Source organism: Mauremys mutica, chromosome 3, assembly GCF_020497125.1.
Source record: "Mauremys mutica isolate MM-2020 ecotype Southern chromosome 3, ASM2049712v1, whole genome shotgun sequence".
NCBI classification, from domain to species: domain Eukaryota; kingdom Metazoa; phylum Chordata; order Testudines; family Geoemydidae; genus Mauremys; species Mauremys mutica.
This window is the reverse complement of record NC_059074.1, coordinates 210,401,169-210,415,943: the sequence shown is the minus strand read 5'-3', so window position 1 is coordinate 210,415,943 and position 14,775 is coordinate 210,401,169. Positions and strand designations below refer to the sequence as shown.

Sequence of the window (14,775 nt, the reverse complement as noted above, 5' to 3'; positions counted from 1 at the left end):
GGGGTTAAGACCTTGCTGATCGCACCAAAGGGCAAAGCGTTTCCACTTTGCCAGGTAGGTAGAGCGTGTGGACGGTTTTCTGCTTTCAAGGAGAACTTGCTGCACCGCCGCAGAACAGGTCCTCTCCGCGTCGGTCAACCACTCAGGAACCAGGCTGTAAGATGCAGCGACTGCAGGTTCGGGTGACAAAGCCTGCCGAGGTCCTGAGAGATGAGATCCGGCCATAACGGTAGGGGAATGGGATCCCGGATCGATAGCTCGAGGAGCAGGGTATACCAGTGCTGCCTCGGCCAGGCCGGAGCGACGAGTATGACGCGGGCCTTGTCCCTCCGTAGCTTGAGCAGTACTCGGTGGACTAGCGGGAACGGCGGGAAGGCGTATAGAAGGGGACCCGTCCAGGACATGAGGAACGCATCGGAGATGGAGTCCGGAGCCCGACCCTGGTACGAACAGAACCTGTGGCACTTCCTGTTGGTCCTGGAGGCAAACAGGTCTATTTGGGGAAATCCCCACCTTTGGAAGATGGTGTGGGCTACGTCGGGGCGAAGGGACCACTCGTGGGCAGCGAAAGACCGGCTCAGACGGTCGGCCAGCGTGTTCTGCACCCCTGGTAGAAAGAACGCTTCGAGGCGAATCGAGTGGGTTACACACAGGTCCCATAGGAGCATCGCCTCCTTGCACAGCGGGGAGGATCGGGCCCCGCCCTGTTTGTTCAGATAGAACATGGCTGCCGTGTTGTCGTGTATACCGCGACGCAGCGGTCCCGGAGGTGTGCAAGAAAGGCGAGACAAGCCAAGCGGATCGCTCTCAATTCCCTGACGTTGATGTGCAGGGAGAGCTCCTGGGCCGACCAGAGGCCCTGAGTGTGCAGGTCTCCCATGTGAGCCCCCCATCCAAGCGCCGAGGCGTCTGTGGTCAGGGTGACCGACGGGCGAGGGGGGCGAAACGGAACCCCGGCGCAGACCACCTCCTGATGCAGCCACCAGGTGAGCGTCTGGAGAGTGGGGTCCGAGACCGTGACCACCAGATCTAGAGGGTCGCGGTGGGGCCGGTACACCGAAGTCAGCCACATCTGGAACGGACGGAGCCTCAGCCTCGCGTTCGCGGTCAAAGGTGCACGCAGCCATGTGGCCCAGCAGGCGAAGGCAGGACCGGGCCGTCGTGGAAGGGAAGGCTTGTAAGCTGCGAATGAGCGAGACCATTGTCTCGTGTCGAGAACGAGGGAGGCAGGCCCTGGCGAGGGTGGAGTCGAGGACTGCTCCTATGAACTCCAATCGCTGTGTCGGCAGTAATTGGGACTTCTCGGCATTGACGAGGAGGCCGAGAGACCGGAACAGGTGCAGTATCTCTGACACCTGGGCTGTCACCAGTTCTTGAGATCGCCCACGGATCAGCCAGTCGTCGAGATAGGGGTATACGTGGATTCTGCGACGACGGAGAGTTGCGGCCACGACCGCCATGCACTTGGTGAACACCCTCGGGGCAGTGGAGAGGCCAAAGGGTAACACCGCAAACTGGTAGTGGGTCGCGTTGACCATGAAGCGCAGGAAGCGTCTGTGGGGGGGGTAAATCGCCACATGAAAGTAAGCGTCTTTCATGTCGAGGGCGGCAAACCAGTCTCCCGGATCCAAGGAAGGGATAATGGACCCCAAGGTTACCATCCGAAACTTGAGCTTGCAGAGGTATCTGTTCAGCTCCCGGAGGTCCAAGATGGGACGAAGACCTCCTTTCGCCTTGGGGATGAGGAAATATCTGGAGTAGAATCCCCTGCCCCGCCTGCAGGGAGGCACCTCCTCGATAGCACCCACGCTCAACAGAGCCTGCACCTCCTGTATGAGGACTTGCTCGTGAGAGGGGTCCCTGAAGAGGGACGGGGAAGGTGGGTGGGAGGGGGGGGGCGAAAGAAACTGTAGGCGGTAGCCGTGCTGGATGGTGCTGAGGACCCAGCTGTCCGATGTTATAGCAGACCACGCCGGAAGGAAGCGGGCAAGGCGATTGGAAAACAAAAGGGGTGGATCCTGGGGGGAGAGTGATGGGCCGTCCTCGGGCGTCCCGTCAAAAGGCCGGCTTTTGGCCTTGCGGAGCCTTGGACGAGTTCTGCGCCTGGTTGCGCCGCCCCCCTGACGGTCTACGGCGGAAGGGGGCCGTTCGGCGGTTGTTAAACGGCCGAGACCTGGCCTGGTTGAAGGGACGGTAGGGCTGTTGGCGGAACGAACGCCTCTGCGTGGCCGGCGTGTGCATACCCAGAGTTCGTATCGCAACCCTCCCATCCTTTAGGGACTGGATTCTGGCATCCGTTTTCTCAGAAAACAGCCCCTTCGTGTCAAACGGGAGGTCCTGGAGGGTGTACTGGACCTCAGGTGGGAGGGTGGAAGATTGTAGCCACGCAATGCGGCGCATCGTCACCCCGGATGCTACCGTTCGAGCCCTGAGTCTGCTGCGTCTACGGCCGCTTTGATCAGTGTTCTGGAGGCTAACTTGCCCTCCTCCAGCAGCGCTGAGAATTCAGGGCGGGATTCCGGAGGGGTTAGCTCCGTGAACTTCGCAAGGCACCCCAAGATATTAAAAGTGTATCTGGATAAGAGGGCCATCTGGTTGGCGACACGGAGTTGGAGGCCTCCCGCCGAATAGATTTTACGCCCTAATAAGTCCATGCGCCGGGCGTCCTTCGCCTTCGGCGCAGCGGCAGGTTGACCGTGTCGTTCGCGGTCATTGACCGATTGGACCACCAGCGAGTCCGGGGTGGGGTGGACGTACAAGTATTCGTAGCCCTGGGGCGGGACGGAATACTTCCTTTCGACGCCTCGCGCCGTGGGGGCAACGGAGGAGGGCGACTGCCAGATAGTGGCACTGTTCTTCTGAATGGTGCGAATGAACGGGAGCGCCACTCTGACAGGGGCGTCATCTCCCACAACGTCCGTAATCGGGTCCTCGACTTCTTGCACCTCCTCTATGGGCAAGTTAATGGCCTTTGCCACCCTTCGGAGAAGGTCCTGGTGTGCCCTGAGGTCAATGGGCGGGGGTCCCGATGGCGAGGCCCCCGCTACCGCCTCATCTGACGACGAGGAGTGGCCCGGGAGCACCTCCTCCTGCTGGTGCTCGCCCACCTGGTGATCTGGCCGCAGCGAGTCCTGGCCCAAAGAAGGGTCGTGGGCGGCGGCTTGCGTCGGTGGGGACGGGGGGGCTCGACTAACGGTGGCCACCGGCACCGATGGTGCCGAGCCCGGCTGCCTGGGTGGCAGGGGAGGCCCCTGTTCATATTGCGCCCAGGGCACCCAATGTCCCCAATACTGGGGTCCATGATCCGGGGGAACGGAACCGGCTCTGAAATCCACCGCACTGCCTTGGGGTGAGGCTACAGAGGGTTCCCTGGAGGGCCAGGGTGGAGCCGTGGCGATGCCTGGGCGGGCGTCCAGCGCCGGCGTGAGACGATCCTCCGGTGCCGAGGGTCGGTGCCGGGCGTCTCGGGGGTCCAGTGGCGAGCGGGACCTGTGCTGCGCACGGTGCCGGGAGCCGGATCTCCGGTGCCGGGAGCCAGATCTACGGCGTCGGGAGCTGGATCTCCGGTGCCAAGAAGGGGAGCGGCGGCGGCGGGAGCTCGACCGGCGACGTCGGGAGCTCGACCGGCGGTGCCGGGAACCGGACCTCGAGCGGGATCTGCGGCGCCTCGAACGGCTGCGCGAGTCCCGATGTCCGCGGTGCCTGGACGCGGACCTGCTGCGGTGCCGGTGACTTCGTGACCGGGACCTGGAGCGCCGCCGGGAGTACGACCGGCCCCGCGATGGAGAGCGGTGCCGGGACTGCGACCGGTGCCGGGACGCTGAGCGGCGTCGCGATGGCGATTTACGGCGGGATGGGGAGCGGTGCCTCGGTGACCTTCGCCGGGAGATAGACCGGGATCGAGACCGGATTCTGGAGCCACGGTCGCCACGGTCGCCCGGAGATGAGGGGCGCACCATCGCTGGCTTGCCGAGGGACTTGAATGTCCGCACCAGTGGTGCCGGCGGCTGATATGACGGGGCCGTCGCCTCGATCAGCTCTCTTGCCGTCGCGAACGCCTCCGGCGTCGACGGGATCCTCAGCTCCTCCTCGGTGGGCACCGGGGAGCTGGGCGGAACCGGACTCGACGGGCCAGGCGGCGCCGGAGTCAACGGTGCGGTGCACTTAGCGTGCACTGCCTCAGCCTGCACCGTTTTCGTCGGAGGCGGCTGGGCTGACGGCTTTCGCTGCTGTTTTGCGGCAGCCGTCTTCGGCGCCTTGTGCTTCCTCCCCGGGGAGAGGGAGCGGTGCGGGTCTTTGGTGCCGGCTCGGTGCCGGAGCGGCTCGGTGCAGTCGGAGCGCTGCTTGTCGAGGCGGTTTTCGGTGCCGCTGGAGCTGGCGCCGGAGGTTGGAGCGCAGACTCCATCAGTAAGTGCTTCAGCCTAGAGTCTCTCTCTTTCCTCGTACGAGGTTTAAAGGCTATGCAGATAGAGCACTTATCTGTCCGATGCGACTCTCCGAGGCAGCGGAGGCAAGAGTCGTGCGGGTCGCTAACCGGCATAGGCCGCTGGCAAGCCGCACAGGGCTTGAAACCCGGTGCTCCGGGCATAAGCCCGCACCGGGGCGGAAGAAGAGGGGCAAACCCTCTAATTCCGTAACTATTGACACTATTAACACTAAATATATATATAACTACAACAAGAACTGAACTAACTACTAAAACTATCTACACTAGAACTATGGAGAAACACTAGGGTTGTGGAGGTAAGGGAGCACTCCACTGTTCCAACTGGCCGTCACGGGCGGGAAGAAGGAACTGAGGAGCGGACGGGCCGGCTGAGGTGTATAAGGGGCGCCTTGACGGCGCCACTCCAGGGGGCGCCAGCCGGCCCGCCGGAGTTGCTAGGGTAAAAATGTTCCGGAGAGCCGTGCACGCGCGGCGCGCACACCTACATGGAATGCATAGGAGCAATCACTCGAAGAAGAACTTTAGGGTACATCTACACTGCAAAAAAAACACATGGCAGTGAGTCTCAGAGCCCAGGTAAACCGACTCGGGCTCACAGGGCTCAGGCAATGAGGCTAAAAACAGCCATGTAGATATTTCTGCTCAGGCTCGGAGACTCACACACACCCCTGCCAGGTTTCAGAGCCCAGGTTCCAGCCCAAGAGGCAATGTCCACCTTGCTATTTCAGCAATGCAGCATGAGCCCCACAAGCTAAGTCAGTTGACCTGCACTCAGACTCGCTGCCATGGGTCTTTTTTTGCAGTGTAGACATACCCAGAATGACCACAAACAGTTAGAATCACATCAGAAAGGTGCCATGTTCCCACGGCACCATGCGGAAGCACGGGTACGTGACCAACACAGAGCAAGGAATATCGTCTGTGCTGAAGCAAGTCTCTTGGAGTCACAACTAGGCCCAATCCTGCTTAGCTTGTGAGATGCAATGTACTCACACCATGAGGCTCCAAGTCACATATATGTTGCTTACCCCTTTCTTCCTCTTTTCCTTGCTTTCGTCTTTCATAGCACCATCAAGCTGAGCTAGAGAGGCAGCACTGCAGCAAGCTTTCAGAAGCTGCATTGTGATGAGAACTCTGGCACGCCACTTCTCATCTCTGTGTACCTCACTCTACCTACCCTTAAAAGAGGGATAATAAATACTTACCTGCCTTACAGTGCTAGCATGAGTATTAATTAATTCACACTTGGAAAGTGCTTTGAGCTCCATGGCAGGAAGGTGTTCTAAAAAGGGAAATCATAGGCAAATTATAATCCTATGTATTTGCTTTCTGGGTTTGGGTCAGGACGGCAAAGACTCTGGGATTTCCCCAGCTCTCTGGACACACGGACAGGATCAATAACTAGTTGAATCGCAGTATTCCCATACCGCCTAGAGTTTCATCCTCCAAGTTCCCTAGTCAGCTTCCTTCTAATCGGAATGAAGTTACATCAGCCTGCTCTCTATTTGCCATGGCTGAATGGACCTTCACATGCTCTTCTCTTTGCAGATGTGCACGGTCTTGACCCAGACATGGAAATCAAATGATCAGGTCAATTGTAATGTGCCTTTCTGCAAGCGGGACTGCTACAAGCGCTGAGCCTGCCTTCTAAGCAGCTACACCACAGCAAGCACACAGAGAAGGAAGGAGGTAGACAAATCTAGGTAGTGGGAAATGAGAGTCCAATGTCACAGAGTGTAAAAATAGTTGCTGCAGTCAGTGGCTACTAACTCCTTGTCACATGGCAAGGATGTAATTGTATGTAATCCTGACCTATTTCATATAACTCAGACCAGGAAAGAAAGATTAGTTTCCTACCAGCTTTCTGGAGCGCCAAACATTATTTATCATGCGGTCTGTGTGGTAGGAGATGTAGTTGCAAAAATTACTGTTTCTCTCTCTCTTCTCCCAACTGTCAGTTTAACAACAGCACAGGACATTGTGTCCTGCTTGCGAAGCTGAATTTCTGTCCTGAAATCTCTTCTTTACTCTTTAAAATAATCTTCAGAGAATGTTTAAAAGAAATAACCTACATGTTTAGAATAAATACTACTGCATAATTACTATTGCAGCTAAGACTTCAGTGATGACATTTTCATTGTACAGTAGGAGAAACCATAGAAAAAAAATGTTATGCATTTTTGGCCCACATCCTTCACTGATGTAAATGTGTAGTTCAGTGGAATTATGCAGATTTACCCCAGCTGAGGATCTGGCCTTTGGCTACACTGTGACTGCTTTGATAACATGACTATTTGGTAACATGACATCTACTGCACTGTGGTAACAGCACTTCTTGGGTGATTAAAGGCCTTCCTATTAGAGCCTGTACATACACACTAACTAGCTGAAGGGGGGATCTCATTGAAGTGACTATTCAAAGAAAGATCATTAAGGTTTTCTGGCCCCCAAAATCAGCATTCTATTCCCACAAAACTGACAATTTTTGTTGAACATTGCCCCCCAGGATTAAAAGAAAAGCACAAGCACACAAAACCCCACCAGCCATTAACAGCCATCCAAGCCCAGAATAGCAGCTTCATGGACAAAAACAACTGTCTGAGAGGGTTTGCTATTAAATGTTCATATATTTCTACTCTGTTTTTTAAATTAAATATTTGGTTTTTTTCCACCCATGAAGGCTCTAAGGCAGCTGGAGTCCCATAGGTGCAGGAACTAAGGGTGCAGGGGGTGCTGCAGCACCCCCAGGTTTTGCACAAGGTCCCGGCTGCCGGCCCCACACCCAGGGGCTCTGCTGCTGGCCCCAGTCCCGGCCGCTGGTGCCTCACCTGGAGTCTCGGCCACCAACCAGGGGTCCCATCCACCAGGCCCCGCACCCGGCCTGGCACACAGGGTCCAGGCTGCCAGCCCCATGGCTGGGGCTCCGCTCCTGACCCTGGCCTGGGATTCCGCACCCATCCCCAGCTTCTGCCCCCTTACCCTGTCTGCATCTCCCCCTCCTGAAGCCATAGCCCTGCTCCTGGCCCCAGCTCAAGGGGGTGGTGAGGGGCATAGACATGGGGGGGGGGGTGCATCTCAGTACCCCCACTCTAAAAACTGTTCCAGCACCACTGTGAAGCCCTAGGGAAATTGGACTTGATCCTAAGAGGCGCTGAGTACTCTATTCCTGATTTAGCCGGGCACTTAAGCACATACTTAATTTCAAGCATATAAGTCGTCCTGCTGAATTCAATGGGACAGCTCATGTGCTTGAAGTTAAGCTGGTGCTTATGGACTTTGCTGGATCAGGACCAGAGTGCTGGGCACCCTGCAGGATCGAGCCTCTAATGACATCCCAAAAGACAAGAGGCTGGACCTGAGTGATTGAGGTCATGTGTATATTGGAAAATGATACTGTTTGTATTGCCACTGCACCTAGGAGCCCTAGTGATAGACCAGGACTCCACTGTGCCAGGCACTGCACAAATACAGAACAAAAAGACAGTCTCTGCCCCAAGGAGCTTACAGTCCAAGTTTTGTATACTTATTTTTAGAAACTGAACAAAATGCATCTACAGATAACAAAACAAGGTTGTGATCAAACACAAATGGGTCTTTTAAAAGGCAGCCAATACAGGTTACAAAAAAGATGTGTTGATACTTGTATGGGAAGTATGGTAATAATGGCAAAGAGAGTTTTACAAAATGGGGATACCTGACATTAAACTTTATCTTGATCTTTAAACATGGGTGCTCAGTGCAAAGCTGCTAATTCCTGCACTTTGGAGGACACGAGCCAGCTCTGAGAGCAGACTTTGTTAATGCTATATACAGTTATTTCTGTAGCTGAGTGAAAAGAACAGAACCAACAAAATCAAAATGTGTAAGTGTGAAAAAAATGGGTTTCATAGAAAATATTTGGAAGATATTTCAGGAAAATATCTCAAACTTATAATAAAGACCGTTCATCTCGCCAAACAGAAAGAACATAATGCTATACAGTAATCTGCCTGGGAACCTGGGAATCAGAGGACTTCAAGCTGACCAGCTAGATGACAAGTGGTTCTGCTCAACACCTCTCAGCTAGTCATGGCTAACAGCTATTGCACTGCTGACACATCCAGTCCTTGTCAACTCTGGCCACAGAGGTCAGCACTCTGAACTTGAGCACACCCAATTGAGTTTAAACACTGGACAGTTTTCAAATGTAGACAAGTACTGGGAAAGAGACTTACACTGTTTAAAACTCCTTATTTAGTTTTTTTTAGAATCCATTTGACTCCAGTGTATAATTAGTATTTGGGATAAAAGATATCTTTGCTAAAATTAAAACTGAAGAGGTCCCTGCCGTGGCAAGAGGAGCAAGGGGAAACAGAGCCACAGGGAGGAGAAATGGCTTTCCACAGTCACCCAGCAGGTAAAGTCCAGCCCCAGACCAGCTGTAGTGGCCAATTAGGCAGCAGACAATATTCCTAATTAGGAGCAGCTTACCAGCTGTAAAAGCTGCATGGTGCAAATTGCAGGGATTGGGTGTTTTAATTGTACAGAGCTGAAGGATCATTGTAAAACAAGGAGATATTAGAGTGATAAGGAAGCCATTTGGAAAGAGTGTCAACTTTCAAGGTACCGAAAGCTTGTCCTCAAACATCAATAACACAGGGATAAAGCGTACTAAAATCAACCTCTTGCTTTAACAGGATGTTCCTGATTGAAAACAAGGGAGATTAGAGTCAGTTTGACCATGATCAGATTTACCTTGTCAAACCCTTTGTTCCCTCCATGCAGACTGTTGGGTGGGTTGTTGAGGGCCAACCGATACTCTTTGCCTTCCACCGTGAATTTCCCATTAGCAATTCTGTTAGCAACTCGCCCAATAGTGGCTCCGAAGTAGGGGTGTTTGTTGACATAACCTAACAAAAATAAATTTCATTCCAAATAAAGTTCTAGTTTGACTGTGATCCCTAGGGTCAGGCAGATGGAGCTCAGAAAGTAGGTTGGGTGGGGGTGGGAAAAACAGTCCTGGCAATAAGACAAGGGTCTTAATGTAAGATGAGAACGTAGAAGGTGTCTGCAAGTCTCCATTTCTTTACTAATCTGAGTTCTAGAAGGCGTCCCCAATAGCACATCTTGGAGGTGCCTGCCCATTTCCATCACACCCAACAACTGCCCTGCACTCCTCATGCCCTTCCAGAATGGGAGAGTTTCATTCCTCAAAACTCATGGCTGCCGAACAAGGAACTGTGAGGTCCCTTTACAAGAACAGCCGCCTAAACAAGATGTACATGTTAAAAAGCCAGGAAATAGAGAACTAAGGTGACACTTCCCACCCAATGTAGCCACCAGGAGCACTAGGCTGATGCATTAGCCACTAGGCAATCCTTCCTGCTAAATACCATGGAGGTGAGACATTCTATACGCAGATCTCAGCCAGGTGCTCCCCTCCAAAGCACGCTGCTGTAACTGGCTTGCTCAGCATCCCAGAGGCAGGCTGTGGGACAGCCCAGGACAGACACTAGATCTCCTGAGCCCCAGTACACTGCCACAGCCACAAGACTGTCTTTTTGCTGCTTGCAGCCCCTGCCCTAGTCACAATCAATATATGGATGCTATGTTGCTGCCTAGAGCAAGCCACTTTGGCAGATTCACTTAAAAGGGTGGCAGGGCTGAAGCGGGGGGAGCCTTGGGCCAGTCTTTAGAGACTGGATCTATTCCTGGCTTTGCCTGAAAGGCCCTTGAGCAGATGTTTATTTGCTAAATAGGGGAAGGACGGTAGTCTCCCCTCAGGACAGGGATATAGGCAACCTGGGTTGTTGTTAAGAGGTATGAAATGCACAGTCAGGGGAAGAATTTTTAATTTTAGTTTCTAGTTTCCAACTCAGTTCCCCTTCCCTGTGGTACATTGTGTGGGAAGGTCTCCCTAACAATCTCTCACTGCTGCAGGAGATGAACATGGCTCACAGCAGGTGAACTCACAAAGTAAACTCCAATAGCTTACAGGTATTGAAGCTAAAAAGTTCTTGGTACTGATGCTAGGTCTCAGCAAGGGCAGTGCAGTGATGTGGGCTTCGTGGGGATAGCGCCCCCTGTCCGGTCGATATCTGTGCATTACGAGAAGGCTGACATTTAAAAAACAGGTCTTTTCCCTTTTGTTGGGGGTGGGGGAGGGGTCTGTACTCTAGAGAACACTGTCATCCACTGTCACCAAATTTTCACCCCAGACTTGAGCCAGACTCTGAACTGACAGGACAATTTTTGAGCCACCCTAACTAAGCATGTGAATTTTAGAGAGGTTTGGAAATTAGAATCTACACAGAAACCAATTAGTGCTCCATCATAGTAACACATGCACCCTATTAACCAGAGACACCAAACCCATTCATCCAAATCTACTCCATTCCTCAGACGAAAAAAACAGATTAATACATGGTCTCTGCTCTGCTCTCAGATTCTCCATAGAGAATGGAAAGTAGAATTTGGCCTCCTACTTTCACGCAATTTGTGAGATAACAAGAAGGAGGGAATGCATGAAATAAAAGCAGTCTGATGTGCGTCTGCCAGGGAGCTGCCAGCAAGTCTGGAGTGTGTGTTCCCTTCTGGAGCTAAGTGAGCATTCAGAGTGCTTCCTCAGTATTCAGAAGAGGTGAGAACATGCTCCCAATGTGACAGCTGGGGCATTCTGCCCTCAGCGGTCACCCCATGGTGCTCCAAGTGGCTCATATAATTTGCCTTAAAAACAGGAAGAAAGCGCCTATTTGCAGTCAGGTGGTGACTGATTAGCTGCTTATTGCAGGACTCAGTGCACTCATCTGTGCTGTGTGCCTGGCTCAGATCTGTTTAGGGATACAATGACCATTTCCCCATCAAGCCTTATTTCATGGGCTTTCCAAAGGCCCAGCTCAACGTAATGCAGAGTAACCCCTAGTCTGAGGAATCCCATTCATTTCAGTGGCACTGCTCCATTGTAGTTCATGAGCAAGAGATGGGCAGAATCAGGAACTAAATGTTTTTAAGAGCTAGACTCAGCGGAGTAACAGACAGGCCTGTCAGCTCCACTCTAGTAAGGCACTAGTCAGAAATGTCCACTCACATCCCTCGCTCCCAGAGCCCTGAATATACAGACTTGTCCTCTCAGGCCTCTACCATCCACATCGCTGTCCCTCCTCTCCATACAAAGCACAACTGCTTGGATCACTTACCCTGCCTGCCCCCTCTTGAAGCCTCTCCACCTGTTCCCCTCTTTCTCCACACTGGGGTCAAGCTACTTGTCTTCACTTCATGGGTCTTCATGACTCTGCACTCACTGCATGCCCACTCCCGTCTCTTGTCCACCAACCCCGCCTGCTCTGCTGCACCAAGGTTGCCAGCCTCCTCTGCCCCCTTGTCAGTTCTCACACAGACCTCCCTCCGCTAGCATCCATACTGCTGCCACCTGCACATGGAACACCTGCCCTGAAATGATCCATAAGTCCCCAACCTCTCTATCCAGCTCCGCTGCTGCAGCCAGGGGCAGCCAGGGATTGACAACATTCACAGTGTTATTAATTATCTGTATGACCCTAGTGCCTAGGAGCTCTAGCCATGGGCCAGAACCATGCTAGGTGCTGTACAAACAGAATAAACACATGGTCCCTGCCCCATTTTCAAGTTCCGCAAGCCTGACTCTGATCTCACTTGCATAGGTGTGTAAATCAGGAGCAACTCCAGTGCAACCGACAGAGAGACACTTGGGTGCTAAGAGGTAAAGGTTATATACTGGGCAAGGACTATCGCATTTTGTGGTTGTACAAACCTGGCACAATTTATCTAAGGTTCTCCTATGGCTCCCATCACCACATCTGAACACTTCACATGTTGTTGCATTTATTTGCACAGCTCTGCCATCAGGCAGGGCAGGGAAATTATCCCCTTGTACAGTTGGGGAATTCAGGCATAGAGAGGCTAAGTGACTTCCCCAAGGTAACAAAAGGAGTTTGCAGCAGAGCAGGTAACTGAACCCAGGATCTCTTAAGTCCCAGATTGGTGCCCTAACCATTTGACCATCCTCCTTCTCAAGACTTCATTCCTGATTGGGGCCTCTAGCTGCTACAGTAATCAAAATTATAATAATGTATCTCATAGCCATAAGAATGACTCTACTGATCAGGCCAACGGTCCATGTAGCCCAGTATCCTGGCCCTGACATTGGCCAGTGTCAGATGCTTCAGAGGGAATGCACAGAGCAGGGTAATTTTGAATGCTCCACCTCTATTGTCCAGTCCCAGCTTCCGGCAGTTGGAGATTTAGGTACACCCAGAGCATGGGGTTACAACCTAATCTCCAGGATTTTATCTAATTCTTTTTTGAACCCAGTTATACTTCTGGCCTTCACATCATCCCCTGGCAACAAGTTCCATGGGATGACTCTGTGTTGTTTGAAGAAATACTTCCTTATGTTTTCTTTAAACCTGCTGCCTATTAATTTCATTGGCAACCCCTGGTTCTTGTGTTATGAAGGGGTAAATAACTCTTCCTTATTCACTTTCTCCACACCAGTATGATTTTATAGACCTCTGTCATATCCCCCCTTAGTCATCTCTTTCCTAATTGTGCAGTCCCAGATGCTGTGCTGCGACTGAAAGTCTTTGTTCTAAAGAGCAAAAGTCCTTCTGGACTGGGGAAGGAAGTTTTTCTTCTCTTGTGGTGGGGATTCTATGTAATATGGGTCTGATCCTGCTTCCACTGAAGCAAATGGCAACCTGCAAACCCCTGTCCCCTCCCTGACTGAAACAGAAGCCTCTCCATTGCCTTGCCCATAACGCAGTAGTGACTCGCACCAGTGTGGGTGGATGGAACACAACATCACTGGGATACGGTAGTGTTTTGCACCCCCTGTGCACTACAGCAGAGGACTACGCTGGGGGCAGGGCCATGGAGAACCAGGGGCCTAGTGAGAGGTGCCTTAGAAAAAGATCGGAAAGAAAATAACCAAGAAGCTAGGTCAATGCGTATTGTCTTTGAAAAAATGGATTTAAACCCACCTTCCAAGCGATCAAAACCCAGGACAATGTCGGAGAGCTTCCCATCCCTGCCCTTGGTTTCCAGTGCCGTGATTATACAGCCTAAGGAGATAATCTCCACTTTCACACGGTCTGATTTCAGCAGGAACTTTTCAACAGCTCCTCCTCCTCCTCCTCCTCCCTTCTGGGGCAAGTGTCCGAACCCCTCTCGGGTCACCTCTGTCATCTCCCCTCGCAGCCGGATGCCCCTGGAAAACAAGAGGGAACCCCCCCACCCCCGAGGTAAGCAGACAGCTGAGGCAGGCGGGGAAATCCAGACAGCAGAGGCGGCAGCAAGAACAGGGCAGGGCTTGGAGCCCGGAAATCAATCCCAGGAGCCTCCCCCAGGCAGGCAGGCCCAGCCGGAGGGGCAGACCGGGGCTGACTCTCTGAAGCAGGGAGGCCGCCAACATTCCGCTAAACAGAAACTAAGCTACAGCCTCCTCTCCGGGGCGGGCTCCAGCCCCTTACCGCCAGCGGCGGGCTCCAGCCTGCGCTGCTGCATTGGATACCACGTGTAGGAGCAGCCCGCCGTTCCAGCGCCCGCTGGAGGGGTGCATGCTGGGATATGTAGTCCACGCTGCTGGCGCCGGGAGGAGGAGCGCTGTAGGCTGTGGCCTGTAGTTTTGAGAGACCTGAGCTAGAATAAAAGGGAAGAGAGACTTTCAAAATGCAGGATTGCCAAACTCCAGGGTTCAAAAATCTGGAGTCAGACCCCCAAAATCACCAGACCGGCTTAAAAATGATGAGATTTTACAAAATAATACATTGTGGGGTCATTTTATTTGCCTTCTGGCACTTGAGATTTTAGGATACACTCAGATCACATTTTCAAGGGTTTTTTTGCAATCAGGAGGACCAGAAACTTACCGTTGTTTTAAAAGGAAGCTGAGATTCTCCCATAAGCATCTCACTCTGGCAGCTGGAGATTTAAGACAATCACCAAATATGGCAAGACTCACAACAGAATTGTGAGCATTGGCAACAATGATAACTTGTATGTGCTGGAGAAGAAAGGCGATCTGCTATGACTTGGAAGTGATATGTACTAGAAATCACATTGGGGACACTCTCCTTCAGCACTGCCAACCCCCATGCATTCTAAATCATGAGTCAGGGCCTCAGAATCATGAGATTTATTAAAATAATAAATGCTCACAAGTTTTTTTTGTTTGCCTTCTGGGTTTGTGCCTTTAAAGGGTCACATTCTCAAGGCATTCTCCACAATTGAAGGCTGGAAACTTAATTTTTAAATGAAAGCTGAGATTCCCATTTAATCACAGAACTCCAGGAGCTGGAATTAAGAAACATACT

At 52.4% G+C, this 14,775-nt stretch overlaps 1 protein-coding gene across 1 annotated transcript in view; it reads right to left on the bottom strand.

Annotated features, from left to right (window-relative positions):
- Nucleotides 1–14,047, bottom strand: part of GALM (galactose mutarotase) — a 36,007-nt gene extending 21,960 nt beyond the window's left edge. Inside the window, exons 1-3 of the mRNA XM_045010733.1 lie at nt 13,933–14,047; nt 13,444–13,670; nt 9,182–9,336 (exon numbers count right to left, since the gene is read on the bottom strand). Coding sequence (XP_044866668.1) covers nt 9,182–9,336; nt 13,444–13,670; nt 13,933–14,021 — 471 coding nt within the window. The 5' untranslated portion in view covers nt 14,022–14,047. The remainder of the gene's footprint in view (nt 1–9,181; nt 9,337–13,443; nt 13,671–13,932) is intronic.
- Nucleotides 14,048–14,775: the final 728 nt, after the last annotated feature.